We start from the raw sequence: 27,904 nt of genomic DNA, 5'->3' as shown, positions 1-27,904 counted from the left end.
GATATATAACATGTCTGTGGGGTTACGTGTTGTCCGTGGTCCAGACTGGTGTCATGGAAACGCCGATCAGGGTGAAGGTCACATTGGAACAGTTGTCATGGACAACGAGGATAATTATGACGTGATTTGGGACAAGGGCGGTAAAACTAACTGCCGAGCGGGTAAAGGCGGAAAATACGACCTGCGGATTTGGGATAATGCTCCAATTGGTAAGTATGTTATTGAACATAAAACATAACGTGTACATAACAGCAGTTGTAATATCGTCATGAGAAAATGACATCTGTGATAGGATACATGTATTCACTGTTCATGATAATAACTATATGATCTTCTGAACATCTACCATACTCACAGATCAATCACTATTCAAATTTAGTTTTTTTTACGTTTTAGGGGCAAAGCACGCTGACGTGAATTGTAACAATTGTGGAAAGATAATTCTTGGCATGCGCTGGCAGTGTACACAGTGCCCGGATGTTGACCTTTGCAGTTCCTGCTATTTCACGAGTGTGCATGACTTAGACCATCCCTTTCATCGCAAGGAAACACCAGGCACCTCGTGGTAAACATGAATGTTTTAAATCTGTTCGGTAAAAGGGTAGTACACTGATAACAGATGATACATTAAACCGTTACCTAGTTAAAACTGATAACTAATCATACATTAAACCGTTACCTAGTTAAAACTGATAACTGATGATACATTAAACCGTTACCTAGTTAAAACTGATAACTAATCATACATTAAACCGTTACCTAGTTAAAACTTATAACTGGTGATACATTAAACCGTTACCTAGTTAAAACTGATAACTGGTGATACATTAAACCGTTACCTAGTTAAAACTGATAACTGATGATACATTAAACCGTTACCTAGTTAAAACTGATAACTGATGATACATTAAACCGTTACCTAGTTAAAACTGATAACTGATGATACATTAAACCGTTACCTAGTTAAAACTGATAACTGATGATAAATCAAACCTGTCTAAACTATCACCCAGTTAGTACCATGTTCTCACCGCATATCACTGCTGCAGGGTGGCGGTAATGAAGAGGTCGACTGGAACCAAGATTCGGGCTGTTGGGATCCTCCCTGGGGCCAAGGTCCAACGGGGACCTCACTGGGAATTTGGAGACCAGGATGGTATGCACGCACATTTTTCGACTCATTACCTTATTTTCATTTAGAAGTATTTTGTAAACACAAGTTTAAGCCTTTCAACAATTACCAAGTTAATGAAATATTTGTGAAAGGAAGAACGGTGTTGAAACAAAAGATATTTCTTTCTATGTGTGTGGTTTTTAAATATTGTTTAAAAAAATATGTACTTTTCATTTGACTGTTGTCTTGGTGTAGGCGGTATTGGATCAAAAGGCACGGTTGTGGACATCCGACCTTATGGTGCTGCTGTCGGCACGAGGAATGCTGTTAAGGTCAAATGGCCAAACAACGAATCGAATGTTTACCGTGTTGGCAGTCAGGGAAAAGTGGATGTAAAATGTGTTGAGGAGGCGCGGGGGTTCTACTACTTACAGGAACACCTACCAGTTGCTGGTATTTGTCGATACTGAGCAGTTAAATCGTATTCACCACAAAATCTTGAATATCTCAAGATAATAGCACTTTTTACCTCATTGGTGTTGAGAGAGTAAACTTGCGTCTGATATTGTGTCTTATTCCCAATGTTAGGGTGTCTACATTACACAAAAAATATTTCTTCCGCGTTTTCTTAACATATTGGAAGGCGTTGTGAGCTCTCAATATTGGCCACCACGAATGGTCCATGAAATGTTGAAATCCATAACTATATCTAGTTCTGACAAATTACGCAATATAAATGCTGCTGCTAACACTGTGTGTGAGTTATCGTCCCCTTGACAACCATATATTTGTCTTTCCCTGATGATCACGTAAATCTCTTGTGAGGGAGAAAACAGTGTTCCTATCGAGAGCCACAGTATGTTGTAACGTTAACATAATGTTGACATGCAATTTTGTCCCTCAACAGCTAATCGATTGTTTATGACTTTTTTACTGAAGGAGCCATCAGCCAGGACACAGGGGTGAAACCAAAAGTGGCAATTAACCGGCAGTCTCCACGCCCTACAAATTCAAGTTCAAAGTTCAATGTGGGTGACAAGGTCTGCGTCCATCTTCCACCAGAATCTTTAAAGAAAGTACAGAGAGGTCATGGGGGCTGGAGCATGCGCATGAGTGAGGTAAATAATCCAATTGTTTGACAATGTTGTTTCTGATTATTCCTGGGGAGAACCGGCATCGGCTGACTCGTTTTTGCATTCCTATTAAAATTTTGGCATGATCGACATAATTTTCAGACATGTTCTCTTATAGAATTTGTATTGATATATCATCAGTGAATTCTGATATAATGAAAACTTACTTTAAGTTTTGACCTTGACCTTACGATTCTGGTTGTTGTAGTGTGTTGGTGAGACGATGAGGGTGACGAGGATAGTCGATGAATCAACAATTGAAGTAGAGTACAGTGGATCTACATGGCAGTTCTACAAAGGGGCACTGTCAAAGGTACACAACAAATTCATAACGAATAAATATATTATAAGATATGTTCATTTTAGCTCACATGGCCCTTTAGACCGATTAGCTGATGCTATACTACAGGCGTTAGGCCTTGGGTATAAGGACCAATCAGCTGATGCCATACTACAGGTGTTAGGCATTGGGTCTAAGGACCAATCAGCTGATGCCATACTACAAGCGTTAGGCCTTGGGTATAAGGACCAATCAGCTGATGCCATACTACAGAGGTTAGGCCTTGGGTATAAGGACCAATCAGCTGATGCCATAGTACAAGCGTTAGGCCTTGGGTATAAGGACCAATCAGCTGATGCCATAGTACAGGCGTTAGGCATTGGGTCTAAGGACCAATCAGCTGATGCCATAGTACAGGCGTTAGGCATTGGGTCTAAGGACCAATCAGCTGATGCCATACTACAGAGGTTAGGCCTTGGGTATAAGGACCAATCAGCTGATGCCATACTACAGAGGTTAGGCCTTGGGTATAAGGACCAATCAGCTGATGCCATAGTACAGGCGTTAGGCATTGGGTCTAAGGACCAATCAGCTGATGCCATAGTACAAGCGTTAGGCCTTGGGTATAAGGACCAATCAGCTGATGCCATAGTACAAGCGTTAGGCCTTGGGTCTAAGGACCAATCAGCTGATGCCATAGTACAAGCGTTAGGCCTTGGGTATAAGGACCAATCAGCTGATGCCATACTACAAGCGTTAGGCCTTGGGTATAAGGACCAATCAGCTGATGCCATAGTACAAGCGTTAGGCCTTGGGTATAAGGACCAATCAGCTGATGCCATAGTACAAGCGTTAGGCCTTGGGTCTAAGGACCAATCAGCTGATGCCATACTACAGAGGTTAGGCATTGGGTATAAGGACCAATCAGCTGATGCCATAGTACAAGCGTTAGGCCTTGGGTATAAGGACCAATCAGCTGATGCCATAGTACAAGCGTTAGGCCTTGGGTATAAGGACCAATCAGCTGATGCCATAGTACAAGCGTTAGGCCTTGGGTCAGAAACATCCTTTGGGGAGAAGGGCAAACAATTGTATGAATTATGGAGTCTGGGGGCGAGGTGGGGGAATTCCTGTAGGAATGATTGGATTTTCCTGAAATTCAGTCTGAATTGAAGGAGTGAAGGGGAATCAATCTTGTATAAACGGTTCATCTCGTGCCCCTGGGATTCGAGTGGTGTGGCCCAATAGGGGAAATTGATCAAATTCATATTATCCTAATTCTTCCCCTCTGAGGTAAGACAGGCAGATCCCGACAGGAAAACGAGAATAAATTATTTAAAAGATCTTTTTTCTTTTGTAGAATTGTTAGGATTTTTGCACGATTTGGTCAGAAGCATACTTGGGTGAAGGGGAATCATTTTGTATAATTTAGATGAAGCACTTTCAGCAAACTGAACCAGATCAGCGATCGGGATTTCTAAACCTTTTATATATTCTCATTGTATGCAGCTGACTGCCTGAAATCAAAAGAACATGTGTGATAGGTCAGTCTGAGAGAGGGGTGTATAAATAGAACATGTGTGATAGTTCAGTCTGAGAGAGGGGTGTATAAATAGAACATGTGTGATAGGTCAGTCTGAGAGAGGGGTGTATAAATAGAACATGTGTGATAGGTCAGTCTGAGAGAGGGGTGTATAAATAGAACATGTGTGATAGGTCAGTCTGAGAGAGGGGTGTATAAATAGAACATGTGTGATAGGTCAGTCTGAGAGAGGGGTGTATAAATAGAACATGTGTGATAGGTCAGTCTGATAGAGGGGTGTATAAATAGAACATGTGTGATAGGTCAGTCTGATAGAGGGGTGTATAAATAGAACATGTGTGATAGGTCAGTCTGAGAGAGGGGTGTATAAATAGAACATGTGTGATAGGTCAGTCTGAGAGAGGGGTGTATAAATAGAACATGTGTGATAGGTCAGTCTGATAGAGGGGTGTATAAATAGAACATGTGTGATAGGTCAGTCTGAGAGAGGGGTGTATAAATAGAACATGTGTGATAGGTCAGTCTGAGAGAGGGGTGTATAAATAGAACATGTGTGATAGGTCAGTCTGAGAGAGGGGTGTATAAATAGAACATGTGTGATAGGTCAGTCTGAGAGAGGGGTGTATAAATAGAACATGTGTGATAGGTCAGTCTGAGAGAGGGGTGTATAAATAGAACATGTGTGATAGATCAGTCTGAGAGAGGGATGTATAAATAGAATACTGGTGATAGGTCAGTCTGAGAGAGGGATGTATAAATAGAACATGTGTAATAGGTCAGTCTGAGAGAGGGGTGTATGAATAGAATACTGGTGATAGGTCAGAATGTATTGCCCTCTCTCCCTTTACAGCCTGACATAGTCGTGTTTAAGGTCGTCAATCATTTATAGGTGGACACTTTCAAAGTCAATGACATTGTTCGTGTACTAGGAGACAAGAAGAAAGTTGAGTTGATGCAGAAGAACCACGGAGGTTGGGATGATGAAGTGGACAAGGCTTGTATACTCTGGTTACATTAATCTTCAGTGTTAAATCATATGAAATACATTGTTATAATATAATACATTGATATAGGTAACCCATTATAATGTCGCAGTGAGTTAGTTCGCTATCACCACTGGGTAGACGATTGATGTTACATTATTTTGGGGTTCCGGTTTTAGACCGGAAATAATGAGGTGTATGAAGCAGCCATGCTCAACATAGATTAAGAGTGATGTAATACACAATTCTTTTGCCCATTTTATCTGTATCAATCGCAATTAAACTTGCTTGCATGCTTAACTTGACGGTTCAATTCAACTGGTTGGTATGATGACATCAGTGCCGGTGTAGGTATGATAAAGTCCATGGTAAAGTGTGATGTAATACACAATTCTTTTGCCCATTTTATCTGTATCAATCGCAATTAAACTTGCTTGCATGCTTAACTTGACGGTTCAATTCAACTGGTTGGTATGATGACATCAGTGCTGGTGTAGGTATGATAAAGTCCATGGTAAAGTGAAACCCCCCCCTCCTATGAAGCCACTTTATATTTGTTTTCAATTCGTGCTTCTTTACTAAATTTTTCATCAGTTTATGTTCCTTGAATTATAATTAAGCATACTAACGTGTACATGTGTACATATTACAGATCAACTTTCTATTATACTAACTCTGTTACACATTATATATGAAAGAATACTGTCGTAATATTCTATTCTGGATGCTTAATCCAATATAATTGACATATATAACATAAATAGAAGAAGATATTCTATTGGCTGTGTTATAAGTACTTCTATTTTCTATTCTATTGTGTGTACTAGGCGATAAACAAGGTAGGCAGAGTAGTGAAAATCATATAACAGATGTGGTATTTAGCTGTGTAGCGTTTAGATACACAGACCATATAACAGATGTGGTATCAGGTGTGTAGTCACAATCATATAACAGATGTGGTATAGGTGTGTAGTCAGCACAATCATATAACAGATGTGGTATCAGGTGTGTAGTCAGTATAGATACACAATCATATAACAGATGTGGTATCAGGTGTGTAATCATATATCAGTCAGTATAGATACACAATCATATAACAGATGTGGTATCAGGTGTGTAGTCAGTATAGATACACAATCATATAACAGATGTGGTATCAGGTGTCAGGAGAGATACACAATCATATAACAGATGTGGTATCAGGTGTGTAGTCAGTATAGATACACAATCATATAACAGATGTGGTATCAGGTGTGTAGTCAGTATAGATACACAATCATATAACAGATGTGGTATCAGGTGTGTAGTCAGTATAGATACACAATCATATAACAGATGTGGTATCAGGTGTGTAGTCAGTATAGATACACAATCATATAACAGATGTGGTATCAGGTGTGTAGTCAGTATAGATACACAATCATATAACAGATGTGGTATCAGGTGTGTAGTCAGTATAGATACACAATCATATAACAGATGATGTGGTATCAGGTGTCAGTATAGATACACAATCATATAACAGATGTGGTATCAGGTGTGTAGTCAATATAGATACACAATCATATAACAGATGTGGTATCAGGTGTGTAGTCAGTATAGATACACAATCATATAACAGATGTGGTATCAGGTGTGTAGTCAGTATAGATACACAATCATATAACAGATGTGGTATCAGGTGTGTAGTCAGTATAGATACACAATCATATAACAGATGTGGTATCAGGTGTGTAGTATAGATACAGTATAGATACACAATCATATAACAGATGTGGTATCAGGTGTGTAGTCAGTATAGATACACAATCATATAACAGATGTGGTATCAGGTGTCAGTATAGATACACAATCATATAACAGATGTGGTATCAGGTGTGTTGTCAGTATAGATACACATTCATATAACAGTTGTGGTATCAGGTGTGTAGTCAGTATAGATACACAATCATATAACAGATGTGGTATCAGGTGTGTAGTCAGTATAGATACACAATCATATAACAGATGTGGTATCAGGTGTGTAGTCAGTATAGTACACAATCATATAACAGATGTGGTATAGGTGTGTATACACAATCATATAACAGATGTGGTATCAGGTGTGTAGTCACAATCATATAACAGTATAGATACACAATCATATAACAGATGTGGTATCAGGTGTCAATAAAGATAAACAAACATAAAAAAGAATGTAAAACAGTAGAGTAGTCAGTAAAGATACACAATCATATAACAGATGTGGTATCAGGTGTGTAGTCAGTATAGATACACAATCATATAACAGATGTGGTATCAGGTGTGTAGTCAGTATAGATACACAATCATATAACAGATGTGGTATCAGGTGTGTAGTCAGTATAGATACACAATCATATAACAGATGTGGTATCAGGTGTGTAGTATGGTATCAGGTGTGTATACACACAATCATATAACAGATGTGGTATCAGGTGTGTGGTATCAGTGTGTAGTCAGTATAGATACACAATCATATAACAGATGTGGTATCAGGTGTGTAGTCAGTATAGATACACAATCATATAACAGATGTGGTATCAGGTGTGTAGTCAGTATAGATACACAATCATATAACAGATGTGGTATCAGGTGTGTAGTCAGTATAGATACACAATCATATAACAGATGTGGTATCAGGTGTCAGAATAGATACACAATCATATAACAGATGTGGTATCAGGTGTGTAGTCAGTATAGATACACAATCATATAACAGATGTGGTATCAGGTGTGTAGTCAGTATAGATACACAATCATATAACAGATGTGGTATCAGGTGTGTAGTCAGTATAGATACACATTCATATAACAGATGTGGTATCAGGTGTGTATAGATACACAATCATATAACAGATGTGGTATAGGTGTGTAGTCATACACAATCATATAACAGATGTGGTATCAGGTGTGTAGTCAGTATAGATACACAATCATATAACAGATGTGGTATCAGGTGTGTAGTCAATATAGATACACATTCATATAACAGATGTGGTATCAGGTGTGTAGTCAGTATAGATACACAATCATATAACAGATGTGGTATCAGGTGTCAGTATAGATACACAATCATATAACAGATATAGGTGTGTATAGATCATACACAATCATATAACAGATGTGGTATCAGGTGTGTAGTCAGTATAGATACACAATCATATAACAGATGTGGTATCAGGTGTGTAGTCAGTATAGATACACAATCATATAACAGATGTGGTATCAGGTGTCAGTATAGATACACAATCATATAACAGATGTGGTATCAGGTGTGTAGTCAGTATAGATACACAATCATATAACAGATGTGGTATCAGGTGTGTAGTCAGTATAGATACACAATCATATAACAGATGTGGTATCAGGTGTGTAGTCAGTATAGATACACAATCATATAACAGATGTGGTATCAGGTGTGTAGTCAGTATAGATACACAATCATATAACAGATGTGGTATCAGGTGTGTAGTCAGTATAGATACACAATCATATAACAGATGTGGTATCAGGTGTGTAGTCAGTATAGATACACAATCATATAACAGATGTGGTATCAGGTGTGTAGTCAATATAGATACACAATCATATAACAGATGTGGTATCAGGTGTGTAGTCAGTATAGATACACAATCATATAACAGATGTGGTATCAGGTGTGTAGTCAGTATAGATACACAATCATATAACAGATGTGGTATCAGGTGTGTAGTCAGTATAGATACACAATCATATAACAGATGTGGTATCAGGTGTGTAGTCAGTATAGATACACAATCATATAACAGATGTGGTATCAGGTGTGTATAGATACACAATCATATAAATATGTCAATAGATACACAGATATAACAGATGTGGTATCAGGTGTGTAGTATAGATACACAATCATATAACAGATGTGGTATCAGGTGTGTAGTCATAGATACACAATCATATAACAGATGTGGTATCAGGTGTGTAGTCAGTATAGATTCACATAGATCATATATAACAGATGTGGTATCAGTATAGATACACAATCATATAACAGATGTGGTATCAGGTGTGTAGTCAGTATAGATACACAATCATATAACAGATGTGGTATCAGGTGTCAGTATAGATACACAATCATATAACAGATGTGGTATCAGGTGTCAGTATAGATACACAATCATATAACAGATGTGGTATCAGAGATAGTAAATTACATTTTTTTCCCGTGGCGATAAGGTTAAGTTTATTGTTGTTTACATAGGTAAATTACATTTTTGAGAATAAATGCAATATATGTTTATTTTGGATAGTAAAGCATTCAGACTTACGTTAGCAATATTAGTATAGGATGACAGTTTAATGGTATGCATATGTCGACCCTGGCTTAAATCCTATCACTTGAGTCTAACTATCATCAATGACAAAATGTCTTTTTCCGTGACACCTTAAAGCTACTTACCATTACACGAAATTTTGAGTTAGTTATCCGAAATTTTAAGATATAAACACGACATTTCGAGATAGCCACTCGAAATTTCGAGTTAGTAATCCAAAATTTAGAGTTAGTAAGTCGAACCCGAAACTTATTAACTCCAAATTTTGTATTACTAACTCGAAATTTTGAGTTACTAACTCCAAATTTCGAGTCGCTCTCTCGAAATTTCGGGTTAATATCTCAAAATTTCGGATTACTAACTCGAAATTTCGAGTTAAAATAAAACAGAACGTGGTTAGTTATCCGAAATTTTGAGTTAGTAAGTCGAACCCGAAACCTATAAATTCAAAATTTCGTATTACTAACTCAAAATGTCGAGTCGCTCTCTCGAAATTTCTGATTACTTACTCAAAATTTCGGATTACTAATTCGAAATTTCGAGTTACTATCTCGATATTTCGAGTTAAAATAAAACACAACGTGGCCGTAATACGTTTCCGTAGTTGTTGTTTACAACTATATATTAACAGGTTCTGCTGCTGCTGAAATGTCAGATGGACTGACACGTATGATTGCCCACTTGCTAGTATTGGATACCTTGACAAGCAGAGCTGTTGGACCGGAACAGATTGTCACTGCAGCTGCACAAGGAAATGTGTCAACTGTAAAAAGTATTCTGGAAAAGAACAAAGACCTGGTGAACTTTCCTTTAGAGTGTCACACCCATTAACACTATAAGGAAACCAGACTGATATCAGTTCTCTGTTTGATCATAATTATAAATGTTGTTTGTGAATTTTAATGCTAATATGTAGGTTACAGTTAAAGCAATGACCATATCTTACTATTGTGATTCTTATCCACATTCGAAAAAGACATATCGGTTTTTGGCAAAAGTGCTGTGTTTCACTATTCTTAGGCATTTCTGTTTTAATCAGTCTCAAGTGTTTCTGTTTCATATTCCAAGACATTTCTGTTTGAATCATTCTGGAGTGTTTCTGTTTCACCATTCCGAGACATTTCTGTTTGAATCAGTCTGGAGTGTTTCTGTTTCACCATTCCGAGACATTTCTGTTTGAATCAGTCTGGAGTGTTTCTGTTTCACCATTCCAAGACATTTCTGTTTGAATCAGTCTGGAGTGTTTCACCATTCCAAGACATTTTTGTTTGAATCAGTCTGGAGTGTTTCACCATTCCGAGACATTTCTGTTTGAATCAGTCTGGAGTGTTTCTGTTTCACCATTCCAAGACATTTCTGTTTGAATCAGTCTGGAGTGTTTCTGTTTCACCATTCCAAGACATTTCTGTTTGAATCAGTCTGGAGTGTTTCTGTTTCACCATTCCAAGACATTTCTGTTTGAATCAGTCTGGAGTGTTTCTGTTTCACCATTCCAAGACATTTCTGTTTGAATCAGTCTGGAGTGTTTCTGTTTCACCATTCCAAGACATTTCTGTTTGAATCAGTCTGGAGTGTTTCTGTTTCACCATTCCAAGACATTTCTGTTTGAATCAGTCTCAAGTGTTTCTGTTTCACCATTCCAAGACATTTCTGTTTGAATCAGTCTGGAGTGTTTCTGTTTCACCATTCCAAGACATTTCTGTTTGAATCAGTCTCAAGTGTTTCTGTTTCACCATTCCAAGACATTTCTGTTTGAATCAGTCTGGAGTGTTTCTGTTTCACCATTCCAAGACATTTCTGTTTGAATCAGTCTGGAGTGTTTCTGTTTCACCATTCCAAGACATTTCTGTTTGAATCAGTCTGGAGTGTTTCTGTTTCACCATTCCAAGACATTTCTGTTTGAATCAGTCTGGAGTGTTTCTGTTTCACCATTCCAAGACATTTCTGTTTGAATCAGTGTGTTTCTGTTTCACCATTCCAAGACATTTCTGTTTGAATCATTTCTGTTTGAATTCAAGTTTCTGTTTGAAGTGTTTCTGTTTCACCATTCCAAGACATTTCTGTTTGAATCAGTCTGGAGTGTTTCTGTTTCACCATTCCAAGACATTTCTGTTTGAATCAGTCTGGAGTGTTTCTGTTTCACCATTCCAAGATCATTTCTGTTTGAATCAGTCTGGAGTGTTTCTGTTTCACCATTCCAAGACATTTCTGTTTGAATCAGTCTGTTTCTGTTTCACCATTCCAAGACATTTCTGTTTGAATCAGTCTGGAGTGTTTCTGTTTCACCATTCCAAGGCATTTCTGTTTGAATCAGTCTGGAGTGTTTCTGTTTCACCATTCCAAGACATTTCTGTTTGAATCTGTTTGAATCAGTATGGAGTGTTTCTGTTTCACCATTCCAAGACATTTCTGTTTGAATAAGTCTGGAGTGTTTCTGTTTCACCATTCCAAGACATTTCTGTTTGAATCAGTCTGGAGTGTTTCTGTTTCACCATTCCAAGGCATTTCTGTTTGAATCAGTCTGGAGTGTTTCTGTTTCACCATTCCAAGACATTTCTGTTTGAATCAGTCTCCAGTGTTTCTGTTTCACCATTCCAAGACATTTCTGTTTGAATCAGTCTGGAGTGTTTCTGTTTCACCATTCCAAGACATTTCTGTTTGAATCAGTCTCAAGTGTTTCTGTTTCACCATTCCAAGACATTTCTGTTTGAATCAGTCTGGAGTGTTTCACCATTCCAAGACATTTCTGTTTGAATCAGTTTGGAGTGTTTCTGTTTCACCATTCCAAGACATTTCTGTTTGAATAAGTCTGGAGTGTTTCTGTTTCACCATTCCAAGACATTTCTGTTTGAATCAGTCTCCAATGTTTCTGTTTCACCATTCCAAGACATTTCCGTTTGAATCAGTCTGGAGTGTTTCTGTTCCACCATTCCAAGACATTTCTGTTTGAATCAGTCTCAAGTGTTTCTGTTTCACCATTCCAAGACATTTCTGTTTGAATCAGTCTGGAGTGTTTCTGTTTCACCATTCCAAGGCATTTCTGTTTGAATCAGTCTGGAGTGTTTCTTTTTCACCATTCCAAGACATTTCTGTTTGAATCAGTCTGGAGTGTTTCTGTTTCACCATTCCAAGACATTTCTGTTTGAATCAGTCTCAAGTGTTTCTGTTTCACCATTCCAAGACATTTCTGTTTGAATCAGTCTGGAGTGTTTCTGTTTCACCATTCCAAGGCATTTCTGTTTGAATCAGTCTGGAGTGTTTCTGTTTCCATTCCATTTCTGTTTGAATCAAGTGTTTCTGTTTCACATTTTTCTGTTTGAATCAGTCTGGAGTGTTTCTGTTTCACCATTCCAAGTCATTTCTGTTTGAATCAGTCTGGAGTGTTTCTGTTTCACCATTCCAAGACATTTCTGTTTGAATCAGTCTGGAGTGTTTCTGTTTCACCATTCCAAGGCATTTCTGTTTGAATAAGTCTCCAGTGTTTCTGTTTCACCATTCCAAGACATTTCTGTTTGAATCAGTCTGGAGTGTTTCTGTTTCACCATTCCAAGACATTTCTGTTTGAATCAGTCTCAAGTGTTTCTGTTTCACCATTCCAAGACATTTCTGTTTGAATCAGTCTGGAGTGTTTCTGTTTCACCATTCCAAGGCATTTCTGTTTGAATAAGTCTGGAGTGTTTCTGTTTCACCATTCCAAGACATTTCTGTTTGAATCAGTCTGGAGTGTTTCTGTTTCACCATTCCAAGACATTTCTGTTTGAATCAGTCTCAAGTGTTTCTGTTTCACCATTCCAAGACATTTCTGTTTGAATCAGTCTCAAGTGTTTCTGTTTCACCATTCCGAGACATTTCTGTTTGAATCAGTCTGGAGTGTTTCTGTTTCACCATTCCGAGTCTGGAGTGTTTTCTGTTTCACCATTCCAAGACATTTCTGTTTGAATCAGTCTGGAGTGTTTCACCATTCCAAGACATTTTTGTTTGAATCAGTCTGGAGTGTTTCACCATTCCGAGACATTTCTGTTTGAATCAGTTTGGAGTGTTTCTGTTTCACCTTTCCAAGACATTTCTGTTTGAATCTGTCACATGACTTAAACTCTGTTAGAATATGCCATGATCCAGGATTCAGCAGATTTGAGGATAAATGTGACATCTAAGATTATTCTATAATACATGAATTAAATGAAGTATTGTTATTTGTTTTTAAAAGGACATTACACTAAAGTAAATCAGTATAGATGCTTTATATAATTTGTTTAACTGAAGGGCATTGTATCCTCATATCAGGATACGGTGTGTCTATTTAACAAGTGACCATCAGATATACATCATTAATTTATTACCTGGCATTTAATACACTTTGTCTATATTTACAATAGACTGCTAGATACATGACAAAACACTCACTTCCAAATGTCATGTAAGACTAGGTACTTTAGATCACTTTCCAAAATCCTAAGACATTAGTAGACTCAAATTAATGAAACTAACTTGTTAATTTATTATAAATTGAAATTATATTCTTAATTATTGTAAGAAAAAAAACTACATAACGTGCAGTATATTCAGTGTTCTAAGCAGTTTTTAGTATTGCTGAGAAGTTAGTTTTAGTATATTTCGAAAAGACAATTTGCATGTTGGCATATTTTAACTGTTTGTAGCATTCCTTTGCTTTTCATAACTTCAATATTATAATAGGGCTATTTACGTACAGGCTGTTAACATTTTCTAGCCGTTCCTTGCAAACTCATTTAAATCATTCGTCCTCTAAAACAGTTAAGAGATGGAAACAGCTTAGGACTGCCGGTGAAAACAACCAAAAACTGCTAGGGCATAGTGGAACAGATAAAGAAAAGCTTCTCAGGAACTGCCTTCCACTTTGATATACTGTTTTACTATTCTTTTTATTATTATTAAATTGGGAAGTTCTATTCACAATTTCTTACATTAACATTAATGATTTTAGGGAAACTGCACCTTTAAGAACCTGACTCCATTAATGATAGCCTCTTATGAGGGTCATGAGGAGGTAGTCAAGCTTCTTGTAGACAATGGTGCCAGAATCGATGCTGAGAGCGCAGACAAGAGTACAGCACTGCTTTCGGCCATAGCCGGGTAATTATCAGAAGACATTCTCAGAAACATATGTTAAGTTGGGACATTTGATCTTCACTACCAGACACCAGAAGACCAAACTTTATACCAATTAGGGAATTAGAAGAACATGTTAGGATGACTATGGAAAAGATGTGGAGACCCACGACCTGTACATGTCAGTCAGGAACTGGGTAGATAGAGAGTGGAGGTTGACCTGCGTATGTCAGATAGTAGCCAGATAGGCAAAAAGTGTCGGGTGATCAGTTGATATCACAAAGGATCCGATTAAATAAAAAAATGTGGTATGACCTGCGTATATCAGGCATGAGCTCGGAAAATAGAAAACGAAGGATGGTTTGTGTATATCTGACAGGTGCCTGGTAGAGAGTGTGGTATGACATGTGTATGTCAGACAGTTGTCAGGAAGATAGAAAGAAAAGCTGGGTAGATAAAAAGTGTAGTATGATTTGTGTATATCAGTCTGGAGGCGGGTAGAGAGACAGCGAATATGACTGAAGTATGTCAGACAGGAGCCGGGTAGAAAGAAATTGACAGTTGACATGTGTATGTAAAACTGGAGCTGGGGAGGTAGAAAGTGTAGTATGACATGTGTTTGGAAGGCAGTTGCCAGGTTGATAGAAAGAGGAGCTGGGTAGATAGAAAGTGCAGGATGGTCTGTGTATGTCAGACAGGAGCTTGGAAGATAGAAAGTGTAAATTGACCTGTGTATGTCAGACGGGAGCAGGATAGATAGCAAGTGAAGGTTGACATGTGTATGTAAGACTGGGTCTGGGTAGATGCAAAGTGTAGGTTGACCTGTGTATGTCAGACTGGGTCTGGGTAGATACAAAGTGTAGGCTGATCTGTATAATTCAGACTGGAGGCGTGTACATAGAAAGTGTAGGTTGACCTGTATTCGTCAAACAAGAGCTAAGTAGATGAAAAATGAAGATTGACTCTTTTAGTTGTTAAGCAGCCGAATAATGTTTTATAATTTTAACTTCCCTTGTAGAAAGAAGGAAGCTATTGCCTTGTACCTAGTACAAAAGGGTGCCAATGTGAATGCCTGTAACATACATGGTCGCTCCACGGCTCATACTGCTGCTTATGAGGGCATGAACAATATTCTGAAGGTGGTCCTGGAGAAGGGTTGTAACCCAAATATTCGGGTAGGTTAAGAGTGAGATTAAAGTGAGGATTCAACCCTGAAAATCTCAGATATGTTAAGATTTTGTTGGGTTCCTTTACTTTATGGACAATAGTGTAGAGGCTGAAGTTTCAGCCCTACAATCTTTCGAAGTGTAGGATCGAGAAAAGGTTGCTGAGATAGGAAGAGATTAGACCTTAGGTGATAGTTCGGGATGTAAGACTAGGGCAGACAGAGTTACAACATTGGATTGAACATTTGGGAAGACAGTGTTACAGCACTCTGACAGGACTCGATTGAACATTTGGGTAAACAGAGTTACAACACTGTGACATTACAACACTTTGACAGGTTTGGATTGAACATTTGGGTAGACAGCGTTACAACACTTTGACAGGATTGGATGGAACATTTGGGTAGACAGTGTTATAGCACTCTGACAGGTTTGGATTGAACATTTGGGTAGACAGTGTTACAGCACTCTGACAGGACTCAATTGAACATTTTGGGTAAACAGAGTTACAACACTGTGACATTACAACACTTTGACAGGTTTGGATTGAACATTTGGGTAGACAGCGTTACAGCACTCTGACAGGTTTGGATTGAACATTTGGGTAGACAGTGTTACAGCACTCTGACAGGTTTGGATTGAACATTTGGGTAGACAGTGTTACAACACTTTGACAGGATTGGATGGAACATTTGGGTAGACAGTGTTACAGCACTCTGACAGGACTCGATTGAACATTTGGGTAAACAGAGTTACAACACTGTGACATTACAACACTTTGACAGGTTTGGATTGAACATTTGGGTAGACAGCGTTACAACACTTTGACAGGTTTGGATTGAACATTTGGGTAGACAGTGTTACAGCACTCTGACAGGACTCGATTGAACATTTGGGTAGACAGTGTTACAGCACTCTGACAGGACTCAATTGAACATTTTGGGTAAACAGAGTTACAACACTGTGACATTACAACACTTTGACAGGTTTGGATTGAACATTTGGGTAGACAGCGTTACAGCACTCTGACAGGTTTGGATTGAACATTTGGGTAGACAGTGTTACAGCACTCTGACAGGACTCGATTGAACATTTGGGTAAACAGAGTTACAACACTGTGACATTACAACACTTTGACAGGTTTGGATTGAACATTTGGGTAGACAGCGTTACAACACTTTGACAGGATTGGATGGAACATTTGGGTAGACAGTGTTATAGCACTCTGACAGGTTTGGATTGAACATTTGGGTAGACAGTGTTACAGCACTCTGACGGGACTCGATTGAACATTTGGGTAAACAGAGTTACAACACTGACATTACAACACTGTGACAGGTTGGATTGAAAATTTGGCTAGACTGAATTTTAACAATACAGTACGCTTTTTATCAGCATTGTATATGCTACGTAGTTTTAGCCATCTCAGATTGATTTTATGTTACATGAACAAAAACACCATTTCTATAATTCGAGCTTTCAGTCCCTTGAGCTTCTTATTTCAATATATCCAAATATAGAAAATAACTTTTATTCTGAAATATAAGGTATTTATTTTATGAATAACTGATTCCTCATTTAAATTTATGTTGGTGTTTGGTGTAGGAGATGTTGCTTTAAGTTGTTATCTTACTTGTATAATGTGGTTAAAGGATGCTGAGGGTGACACACCTCTTCATGATGCCATAATGAAGCGAAATGAGAGAGGAGTGAACTTGCTGCTCAGCCATCCAAATCTGGATCCCAAGGTCACCAACCAACGAGGATTCAATCCTTTACAATGGGCCGCCTTCAAAGGCAATGAGTTGTAAGTGACGCAGGACCAAAAACCTGTGAATTACATTATATTACAACACGTTTGTGTTGTTCAACTTATCACTTGGTCAACTGCAAAGGGCATTTTGTGGTGAGGCTACCTGGTGGGTTGGGTGTAGTGAATAGTGGATATCTCAGTACCAAACATGAAGGCAAGTCACTTTCATGTACTGTGTTTTGCCAAAGGCCACATTTCCTACAGAACCAGAAGGTCAATGACCCCAAGGTCCCTGAGAAATACAAACCGTACCAAGTCAGGTTAGAACCAGTCACATTTCAGATCATCATAAGCTATGAGAAAGTTTAATGCCTTATTACTGAGGTAGTATGTCCCCCTTATCAGATACCTGTTGTCAGAACGTCATTAACTGGTCGTTAGTGGTCATAGTATGTCATTTCTTAAAAGACAAAAATATTTTTATTTACATTTCTTCACCCTTAGAAAAACATATGAACAATAAGAAATCTTAACTGTATATGTATGTCATGTTTAGTGCAACAGAGAAGATTCTGACCAAGGCATCTACCATAGTGGATGTCCAGAAAACTGACGGACATGCAGCCCTGCATATTGCCGCCATCAACAACCACAGCGAGATCGCTAATCTCCTTATACTGAAAGTAAGTGACATCTTCTCTACAACCACAGCAACATCTTCTGTAGTAATCTATCTATGACCGTTATATTTATTTATATGGCACGTAATATTTGTCCAAAATATGTTACATCTGTGTTAAAAGAACAGTTACACAAGTGTGTGTAGGACTGTTACTCATGTGTATATATAGGACTGTTACTCGTGTGTATATATAGGACTGTTACTCATGTGTATGTAGGAATGTTACTCATGTGTATGTAGGACTGTTACTCGTGTGTATGTAGGACTGTTACTCGTGTGTATGTAGGACTGTTACTCGTGTGTATATATAGGACTGTTACTCATGTGTATATAGGACTGTTACTCGTGTGTATGTAGGAATGTTACTCGTGTGTATGCAGGACTGTTACTCGTGTGTATATATAGGACTGTTACTCATGTGTATGTAGGAATGTTACTCGTGTGTTTGTAGGAATGTTACTCATGTGTATGTAGGAATGTTACTCGTGTGTATATGTAGGACTGTTACTCGTGTGTATATAGGACTGTTACTCGTGTGTATATATAGGACTGTTTTTCGTGTGTATGTAGGACTGTTACGCATGTGTATGTAGGACTGTTACTCGTGTGTATGTAGGACTGTTACTCGTGTGTATATATAGGACTGTTACTCGTGTGTATATATAGGACTGTTACTCGTGTGTATGTAGGACTGTTACTCGTGTGTATATATAGGACTGTTACTCGTGTGTATATATAGGACTGTTACTCGTGTGTTTATATAGGACTGTTATTCGTGTGTATATATAGGACTGTTACTCGTGTGTATATATAGGACTGTTACTCGTGTGTATGTAGGACTGTTACTCGTGTGTATGTAGGACTGTTACTCGTGTGTATATATAGGACTGTTACTCGTGTGTATATATAGGACTGTTACTCGTGTGTATGTAGGACTGTTACTCGTGTGTATATATAGGACTGTTACTCGTGTGTATGTAGGACTGTTACTCGTGTGTATGTAGGACTGTTACTCGTGTGTATGTAGGACTGTTACTCGTGTGTATATATAGGAATGTTACTCGTGTGTATATATAGGACTGTTACACGTGTGTATGTAGGACTGTTACTCGTGTGTATATATAGGACTGTTACTCGTGTGTATATATAGGACTGTTACTCATGTGTATATAGGAATGTTACTCGTGTGTATGTAGGACTGTTACTCGTGTGTATATTTAGGACTGTTACTCGTGTGTATATATAGGACTGTTACTCGTGTGTATGTAGGACTGTTACTCGTGTGTATATAGGACTGTTACTTGTGTGTATGTAGGACTATTACTCATGTGTATGTAGGACTGTTACTCGTGTGTATGTAGGACTGTTACTCGTGTGTATGTAGGACTGTTACTCATGTGTATGTAGGACTGTTACGTGTGAGTATTAAAACGATTTTGATTTTAATATTGTTCCGCATCTGATGTCACACTGGTGACGTATTTTTTTCTATGTAGGGTAAAGCCACTGTTGACATAAGGAACAAAAATAATCTTACACCTCTTCACCTTGCTGCTCACCAGGGCTATTTAGAAACTGCGCAAACATTGCTTCAGCATGGTAAGTAGACGCTGTCGTGTAGTCAATGGTGCTGATGGCTTCAACCATATCAAATAATCTTATCACGTCAAATTGACTACCTGAGATATGTTGTTGTATAAAAACGCTTGAATACATAACAATGATTTTGTGGTACTGTTAAATTTGTACTGCTTGTGCAGGCCTAACATTACAAATCATGGTCTAGCTCTTGGAAGAGATGCTTGGAATATTTTTGTCTTGCACTCAGATTGTATAATAAAGAACTACATTATATAACTCAAGTGTTTTATACAGAATTTATTAGTTCTAACCCAACAGCAAATTATTTTATCCACGTGTAACTGTCTGTCCCAACAGGTGCCTCCGTGACTGTGATAGACAAGGATGGTGATACACCCCTTCATATGGCATTGCTTGGACACAGGGGAGATGCAATGGACCCTGTATGTAGAGTGACTATGATTTACTGGAATCGGAATGAATGTGATAATTATCATAGTGTTAATACATGTAGACTGCATGGTGAGTCTTAATGTGGTGCGGCGTTCATTCGCCTTTTAACTTGTGTTTTTACTTCATTAGCTCACCTGGTCCAACGGACTGGTGAGATTATGTGATAGTGCAATGTCCATCGTCTTTTCGGCGTCCGGCATCCTTCAACATTTTACTAACACTCACTTCTAGCCATGTATGACTGAACAAATTTGGTTAGAAGCAAGGAAGTGGGAGGGAAACCAAGCTTGCATAAATATTGAATCTCAGGCGAGGCCCAATTGGGGAAATATAAGTTCCTAATTTCTTCCTCCTGCAAGGGTATTATCGAATTTTGGCCTGAAGCAATTTTTATGAATAATGAATCTGACCACAAGGCCAGAACCCAATAGGGAATTTTTATCAGACAGTATTTGCCGTATATCAGTTTCTTAATTGAATTGTTTAATAGCTAAATTAGCCATGTGAGAATTGGCCCTAAATGAAGATATTTGACCAGGAGTGCAATAAAGAAAATCGAAGTGTGCTCAAATTAACGACACTGATCAACTTGCAAGGTCACACAACAGTCACAATTTTCAAATCTTCAAATAAGTCAAAAGGCACAAGGTCATTAACTTGTTTAAATAGATGATCTTGACCTATCATCAAGGTTACAATGTCTTTTATGTCCACCCAATAGAAAGGAAAGTAAGAATGAAGGGTTTTTTTTCTATTTGTTCAGGTGAATGGTTCATGAACGCAAGTATGTTTACCATATATATTATATCAGGGAATTAGTCACTAGTGTATGTATGAACGCGCAAAAGAATACGGACGATGTTCACAGCCATTGCTTTTTGACCTGTTTACCATTATTCGGGTTAGTTTTCGAGCCATAATGAGATATGGGATGGTGCTCAGAACTCTGACTGGGGTAAGTATGCTTTTTATCATTCGTACTGTGCTGTTTTAATGGATTGTTTTATGCTCTGTTAAGTTTTACTCTATTACTGGTCAAGCAATCTATTCATCAGTGCGTGTTCACTCAAGCGTACTAATTTGTTGTGACTGTATACAGGTGTATAAGTTCTAAATACCATTATGAATGATTCAAAGATAATTATTCTTGATGTATGAGTGTTAATTAATTATATATAGTATTGATACGTCATTTAGTTACTGTACATCTATAGATATCACTTAGTTTTGTTCATGTAAGATGTATGGAAGCCAGCTTCAGCAAGTGTGGTGATAAGTCGTTTCCGTGTTATTTTATGTCGAATTCGGTCACGCATCACAGAATTTTATATACTTCCGGTATCTGTAAAGGTCATTTGCACAATTAGGTTTATTGCAGACAAATACTATAATTATATGGCGACAAATAATAGAGGGTTTTATAGATCATTAAGTAACCTATAGTATTGAAGTATCAATTTTTTATAATTATATTTATTTACATTTACACCTATAGCTTCACAAGATGGACAGATGATGAGTACCAACTAGAGCCCACAAATATATGACTACCAGACTTAAGACAAAGAAGCCTCATGACTGTGTCAATGTAATGTCAACTGATATAAGGGTGGTGACAGGCAGACTACGTGCTGTACCCTCCCAGTATTGTTCCTAGTGTATGTTGCTGTTGCCCAGCTATGATGAACTGAGATATTAGCCTCAATAGTAGAGGAGATCTAGGCACTCTGCTTACGTAGTAGCAAGTCTTGACTACCTTGGCAAGGTGTCGGTGTTAGTGGCGAGATGTTGGTCACTGTCAACGAGTGACATTATGTGGAATTGTGTGAATAACTATCCCAACTATCTATGAACAGACTGTAGGCTCTCTGTCTGTGAAGAGGATGAATGGTATACCAGTATCAACAAGTGATTAAATTATTGATAGTGTGAGAGTGAGTGTGAATATTTCTATATTTAACTGTACAAAATGCAGATAAAGTTATATACAAATATATGTGTAGTTGTTCTAGTCTTTTCTGTGTTTTCTTCCACGAATGCCAAAACAAAACGTTACAAAATTATCTCTGCCATTTTATAAGACATCATTAGTCAAACCTGTAAGAATTTTTTAGATTCTCTCAAAAACCTAAAAGATCCTTAAAACGGGGCGGTGGCATGTTAGGCTGTTTGGTCAAAGGATTTACTTTTATCCACCTTTCAGCCTACATTTCAAACAAAATCTGCTTAATCAATACAGGATAGAATAAAAATGAAAACTTAATAGTTAAAATAATTTTAAAAAATGATGAAATTCAGGAAGAATGAGCAGATGATTGACCTCGACTTGTCTTGGAGGCACGTGTGTTACACGTGTCAAAATCTTTAAATAACTTTTTTTTATCAAATTTGTGAAATTGCCTACCAAGTATTGTCTTTCAAAACAGATACATGCCCAGTGTTATTTCAACCTAATGATTCGGAATCCCAGAACAAATGTAACACAAGACATGTATAAATGTCATTTCCTGTGTACGAATGTTGTTTCTGTTGTGTAGGAAGGTTGTTACTGTTGTGTAGGAAGGTTGTTTCTGTTCTGTAGGAAGGTTGTTTCTGTTGTGTACGAATGTTGTTACTGTTGTGTAGGAATGTTGTTACTGTTGTGTAGGAAGGTTGTTACTGTTGTGTAGGAATGTTGTTTCTGTTGTGTACGAAGGTTGTTTCTGTTCTGTAGGAAGGTTGTTTCTGTTGTGTACGAATGTTGTTACTGTTGTGTAGGAAGGTTGTTACTGTTGTGTAGGAAGGTTGTTACTGTTGTGTAGGAAGGTTGTTACTGTTGTGTAGGAATGTTGTTTCTGTTGTGTACGAAGGTTGTTTCTGTTCTGTAGGAAGGTTGTTTCTGTTGTGTACGAATGTTGTTACTGTTGTGTAGGAATGTTGTTACTGTTGTGTAGGAATGTTGTTTCTGTTGTGTACGAATGTTGTTACTGTTGTGTAGGAATGTTGTTACTGTTGTGTAGGAAGGTTGTTACTGATGTGTAGGAAGGTTGTTTCTGTTGTGTACGAATGTTGTTACTGTTGTGTAGGAATGTTGTTACTGTTGTGTATGAATGTTGTTTCTGTTGTGTACGAAGGTTGTTTCTGTTCTGTAGGAAGGTTGTTAATGTTGTGTATGAATGTTGTTACTGTTGTGTATGAATGTTGTTACTGTTGTGAACGAAGGTTGTTTCTGTTGTGTAGGAAGGTTGTTACTGTTGTGTATGAATGTTGTTACTGTTGTGTAGGAAGGTTGTTACTGTTGTGTAGGAATGTTGTTACTGTTGTGTAGGAAGGTTGATACTGTTTTGTAGGAAGGTTGTTTCTGTTACTGTTGTGTATGAATGTTGTTACTGTTGTGTATGAATGTTGTTACTGTTGTGTATGAATGTTGTTACTGTTGTGAACGAAGGTTGTTACTGTTGTGTAGGAAGGTTGTTACTGTTGTGTATGAATGTTGTTACTGTTGTGTAGGAAGGTTGTTACTGTTGTGTAGGAATGTTGTTACTGTTGTGTAGGAAGGTTGATACTGTTTTGTAGGAAGGTTGTTTCTGTTGTGTAGGAATGTTGTTACTGTTGTGTATGAATGTTGTTACTGTTGTGTATGAATGTTGTTACTGTTGTGTATGAATGTTGTTACTGTTGTGAACGAAGGTTGTTACTGTTGTGTAGGAATGTTGTTTCTGTTGTGTAGGAATGTTGTTACTGTTGTGTAGGAATGTTGTTACTGCTGTGTAGGAATGTTGTTACTGCTGTGTAGGAATGTTGTTACTGTTGTGTAGGAAGGTTGTTACTGTTGTGTAGGAATGTTGTTACTGTTGTGTAGGAATACCATGTTCATGTTTCTCATGTTTGGATACGAGAGAAATAACAGGTTTCAATTATTTGTTTAAAATACATAATAGTAATTACATTAAACAATGATTTCTTTCAAGATCGATATGTTGTTTTTGATGTTCAGTCACACTTGAATGTCTGTTATGATGATAAATTGCACTGACTATGAATTATATCTAGATATATATCTCTCTTCTAACAGTTATTACAGTTGTTTGGCCTGTCAATGCAAGTCAGTGTCCAGGAGGACAACGAACGCTACCAAGTAGCATGTAAGCTGATAGAAAAGGGAGCGAGTCTTCAAGCCAGGAACAACAGGAACGGAACGCCCCTTGAAGTATGTCGCAGCGAAAGATTGAAGGAGGCAGTCAGCAAATTTGCTGCGAAAATGTAAGTATTTGTAGTTGGAAATGATGTATGTAAGTACTGCTACTGTCATATTTAATAAACAATCAGACAGGTGGACAGGTATAGTTTACTTCATATATCCGTCAACAACTTATCTCCCAATGTTACTGTTTATAGGAGTGATTCAAAGGGACAGAGCAGTTAGTGATGTCTTCTGTTCATGAGATATATGGTGTGTCTATGACGTCACTACTCAGGAGATATATTAGGAGTGATTGATGTGTCTAGGACGTCACTATTCAGAAGAGATATAAGGGGGTGATTGATGTACCTATGACGTCATTACTCGGGGAGAGATAGGAGTGATTGATGTGTCTATGACGTCACTATTCAGAAGAGATTTGGGGAGTGATTGATGTACCTATGACGTCATTACTCGGGGAGAGATAGGAGTGATTGATGTGTCTTTGACGTCACTACTCAGGAGATATATTGGGAGTGATTGATGTGTCTATGATGTCACTACGTAGGAGAGATATGGGGAGTGATTGATGTACCTATGACGTCATTACTCGGGGAGAGATATGAGTGATTGGTGTGTCTATGACGTCACTACTCAGGAGAATTTTAGGGAGTGATTGATGTGTCTATGACGTCACTACTCAGGGGAGATATGGGGGAGTGATTGATGTGACTATGACGTCACTACTCAGGAGAGATATGGGGAGTGATTGATGTGTCTATGATGTCACTACTCAGGAGAGATATGGGGGATCGATTGATGTGTCTGCGATGTTGTTGTTCAAGAGCTCCTGGAGAATGAGAGGTCTGATGTGTTCTGTTCATGAGAGATTCGGAGAGGGGTGCGAATCGTATCTCAGTTGCAGTGTTCAAATGAGATACAGACAGAGGACAGTGCTGTATCTATGATGTTATTGTTCAGAAAAAATAGGAAATTAGACATACTGTATCCATGGAGTACAGAATGACTAAAATTGAACCCTACCTACCATCTACCAAATGGTTATCAAAGAGATCAAAATGTTGTTGCTCCATTACTTGTGACGTTTTTCTTTTTTCTGTCATCTCTATCTTGTGGTATCCCTGACCAGATGTCTCCCAGAACACATGTTTGTATAACTATGCTCTTCAGTGTCCGTTGTTTACAGAGTGCTTTCCCTTATTATTATAAATGTTTCTGTATATTTCTACCATTGCATCAACTTTAAAATCATTGATACCGTAACTGTAGGTATGACTTTACAACAAAGATAGTTTGTGCAGTTCAAACTTGGTCAGGATTGAAATATGTCGTTCTCACAAAGATAAAGTTTGATGAAAGGTCTGTTTGAAAGAATATCTTCAAAGTTATGAACATTGTGAAGGCTCCATATTGAAAATGATTCAGAAATCTTCTCTATGTTTGTATTCTTATGATAAGTATTTTTGCATTGAGTTTACAGCATTTTAAATGAAATGTCAATCCCATTGATTGGAAAACTTGTTTGTACTTGTCTGCCTCTAGACGACCGCAAACGGCCAAGCCTTCCCTTGGGGACCAGTTTCTGGCTGAGCTGTTCTCGGAGCTCCCCCTACCATGTGCATTGTGTAAGGAGAGACTCTCGGATGCACGATTCCTTCCCTGTCGACACAAAGTAGCTTGTAAGAACTGCTGTCGCAAGTTCCGGTGTTGTCCCATGTGTAAACAGGATGTCGCCAAATGTGTAGACATGGGTAGGTAACCATGTGCCCATGACTTTTATTATATGTGTACTACAGAAATACAAAATGTATCCTATATTACCAAATAATCTGTCAAAATTGCTTTTAATTCAGTTGGCATTGATATATTTATCCTTTTCAGTTTTCATCTCATTAAATTTATGTCCATTTTGGCTGTTGTTTCTCTTATTGCATCTACAGACTGAAAATAACAAACCTTGGACCATGAAAACACTATGTATACAGTCAGTCACGTGGAACGATTACATGATTCACATACTAGATAATCATCTATATTAATCCGCCAAAAACTTCTTCTATAAAAGGAGTAAGCTCCCTTGTCCAACATCGCCATACGTGATTAAATCGAATACACCATTAAGAAATAGTTATCACTAAATATCAAAACAGATTTCGATCTAGAACTAGTTGTCATTATTTTGAGTACCTCGCATTCTGCTGTTGCAAAATGACAGATTAACATAATCACTTTTTGTGATTTTATTTTCTGTTGGACAGTAAGAAAAATGTCAAGTAAAGGGTCATTCAAATTGAACATATAGCAAATATGTAGCTCATTGGAGTATTAATTTCCTGACCAACGGATAAATCAGTTGGATGCTTACACCAAGATCGGCAAAAATCAATGTGGATCTGATGTAGGCTTGTCGTGTCATGATTTTTTCATCTTCATAGCGGCAATGAATGACTACAGCTATCTACAATTATTCTATGGTACGCTAGCTGGCACCATAAGATGTGTAGACAGCTACTGCCATAGATTGCCACTATGACAATGGTAAAATCTATTCAGTTCCTATATATGTACGATATGGACAAGCAATTAAAATTGTTTACAAAACTGACAATATCCCCTTTACTGAACTGGTAAAGTTCGTGTTGGCTTGTTGATTTTGTAACCCATGAGGAAAATAATCAATTCATTTTTTCTTCTAGAGGGGAGAGAGATTGTGGAAGTACCCTGCCACGTGCAGTGAGTACTACAGGTTACGCCCTCAAGTTGTTACCATCTGGATGACAGTAAACGTGACACAGCTTGGGTGTGCTAATATTGGTCAATGTTTACATCTGTCTGGAGTAAAAACTTATGATTGTGCAAAGGATCGAAGACTTTGTTACACTAGCACACCTACCACAGCCAGAGACGATGACGAGGCCCTTCGGTACCACTCTAGATCCTTCCTTAGTGGTGTCCTAACTATCAGTATAAAAATGTCAACGCTTACTTTTTTTTATTTGTCTGTATAAACTAACCATTAACAATTGTGTTTATAAGAAAATAGATATTTGGCTAAAAAACGAGTCTTCATTAAAAGCAGGAACATGTCAGACTACCCGGTATAAATTTGCAGCATAAATGCAGCATGATTCCAGCATATTTGCAGCACAGAAAGTAGGTCATCAGAAAGTCAAATAGAATGAAGCATGATGGCTGCACGTGCTGCATTGCCGTCTGTCATCACACTACAATACAGCCCTAAATGAAAAAGAGGCAGCACATAGCTGCTTTGCAGCATACTATCATGCTTCAGAGTAGTGTGTACTGCAATAGTGCTACCGATTTTACAGCAAAATGACAGTATTCAACGAAGCATAGTAGCAACATATGCTGCAATTCAGTATGTGCTGCAAATACATGAGGGTACATGTAAACCACCAGGGGCATAATCACTCACTGTGTAGGACATGGAGGCATAATCACTCACTGTGTAGGACATGGATAGACACCCACCTCTTTTTAAAGTGAAAGAGTATCAAATTGAAAGAGACTTTCTTAACGTAATATTTCTTCTAATTTTTCGTGTATTTTAACTGAAATGTAACATGTAACCTGGAAACAATTTTAGAATG

At 37.9% G+C, this 27,904-nt stretch overlaps 1 protein-coding gene across 1 annotated transcript; it reads left to right on the top strand.

The window, feature by feature from the left end:
• The first annotated feature begins 10 nt into the window (after nt 1-10).
• Nucleotides 11-27,030, top strand: LOC132554857 (E3 ubiquitin-protein ligase MIB2-like). Its single transcript, XM_060219180.1, has 18 exons — nt 11-209; nt 397-565; nt 1,050-1,156; nt 1,370-1,567; nt 2,054-2,232; nt 2,456-2,560; nt 4,960-5,064; nt 5,881-5,908; nt 10,019-10,185; nt 14,351-14,499; nt 15,494-15,650; nt 17,294-17,448; nt 17,951-18,077; nt 19,573-19,675; nt 20,015-20,100; nt 24,165-24,352; nt 25,836-26,044; nt 26,990-27,030. Exons 1-18 carry the CDS (start codon nt 11-13, stop codon nt 27,028-27,030), a joined length of 2,472 nt encoding a protein of 823 aa, XP_060075163.1.
• Nucleotides 27,031-27,904: the final 874 nt, after the last annotated feature.

Source organism: Ylistrum balloti, unplaced genomic scaffold (assembly GCF_031769215.1).
Source record: "Ylistrum balloti isolate Yb309-2 unplaced genomic scaffold, AGI_CSIRO_Ybal_v1 Utg370448, whole genome shotgun sequence".
Taxonomy (NCBI): Eukaryota; Metazoa; Mollusca; class Bivalvia; order Pectinida; family Pectinidae; genus Ylistrum; species Ylistrum balloti.
This window is presented reverse-complemented; position numbering and strand designations above follow the sequence as displayed.

Bases quoted from the DNA above. Each gene is read 5' to 3' on its own strand.
- LOC132554857 (XM_060219180.1), top strand. From the start codon at position 11: ATGTCTGTGGGGTTACGTGTTGTCCGTGGTCCAGACTGGTGTCATGGA. The intron at 2,561-4,959 runs GTACACAACAAA...AATCATTTATAG, and splicing joins ACAAAGGGGCACTGTCAAAG to GTGGACACTTTCAAAGTCAA. The intron at 5,065-5,880 runs GCTTGTATACTC...TGTGTGTACTAG, and splicing joins GGGATGATGAAGTGGACAAG to GCGATAAACAAGGTAGGCAG.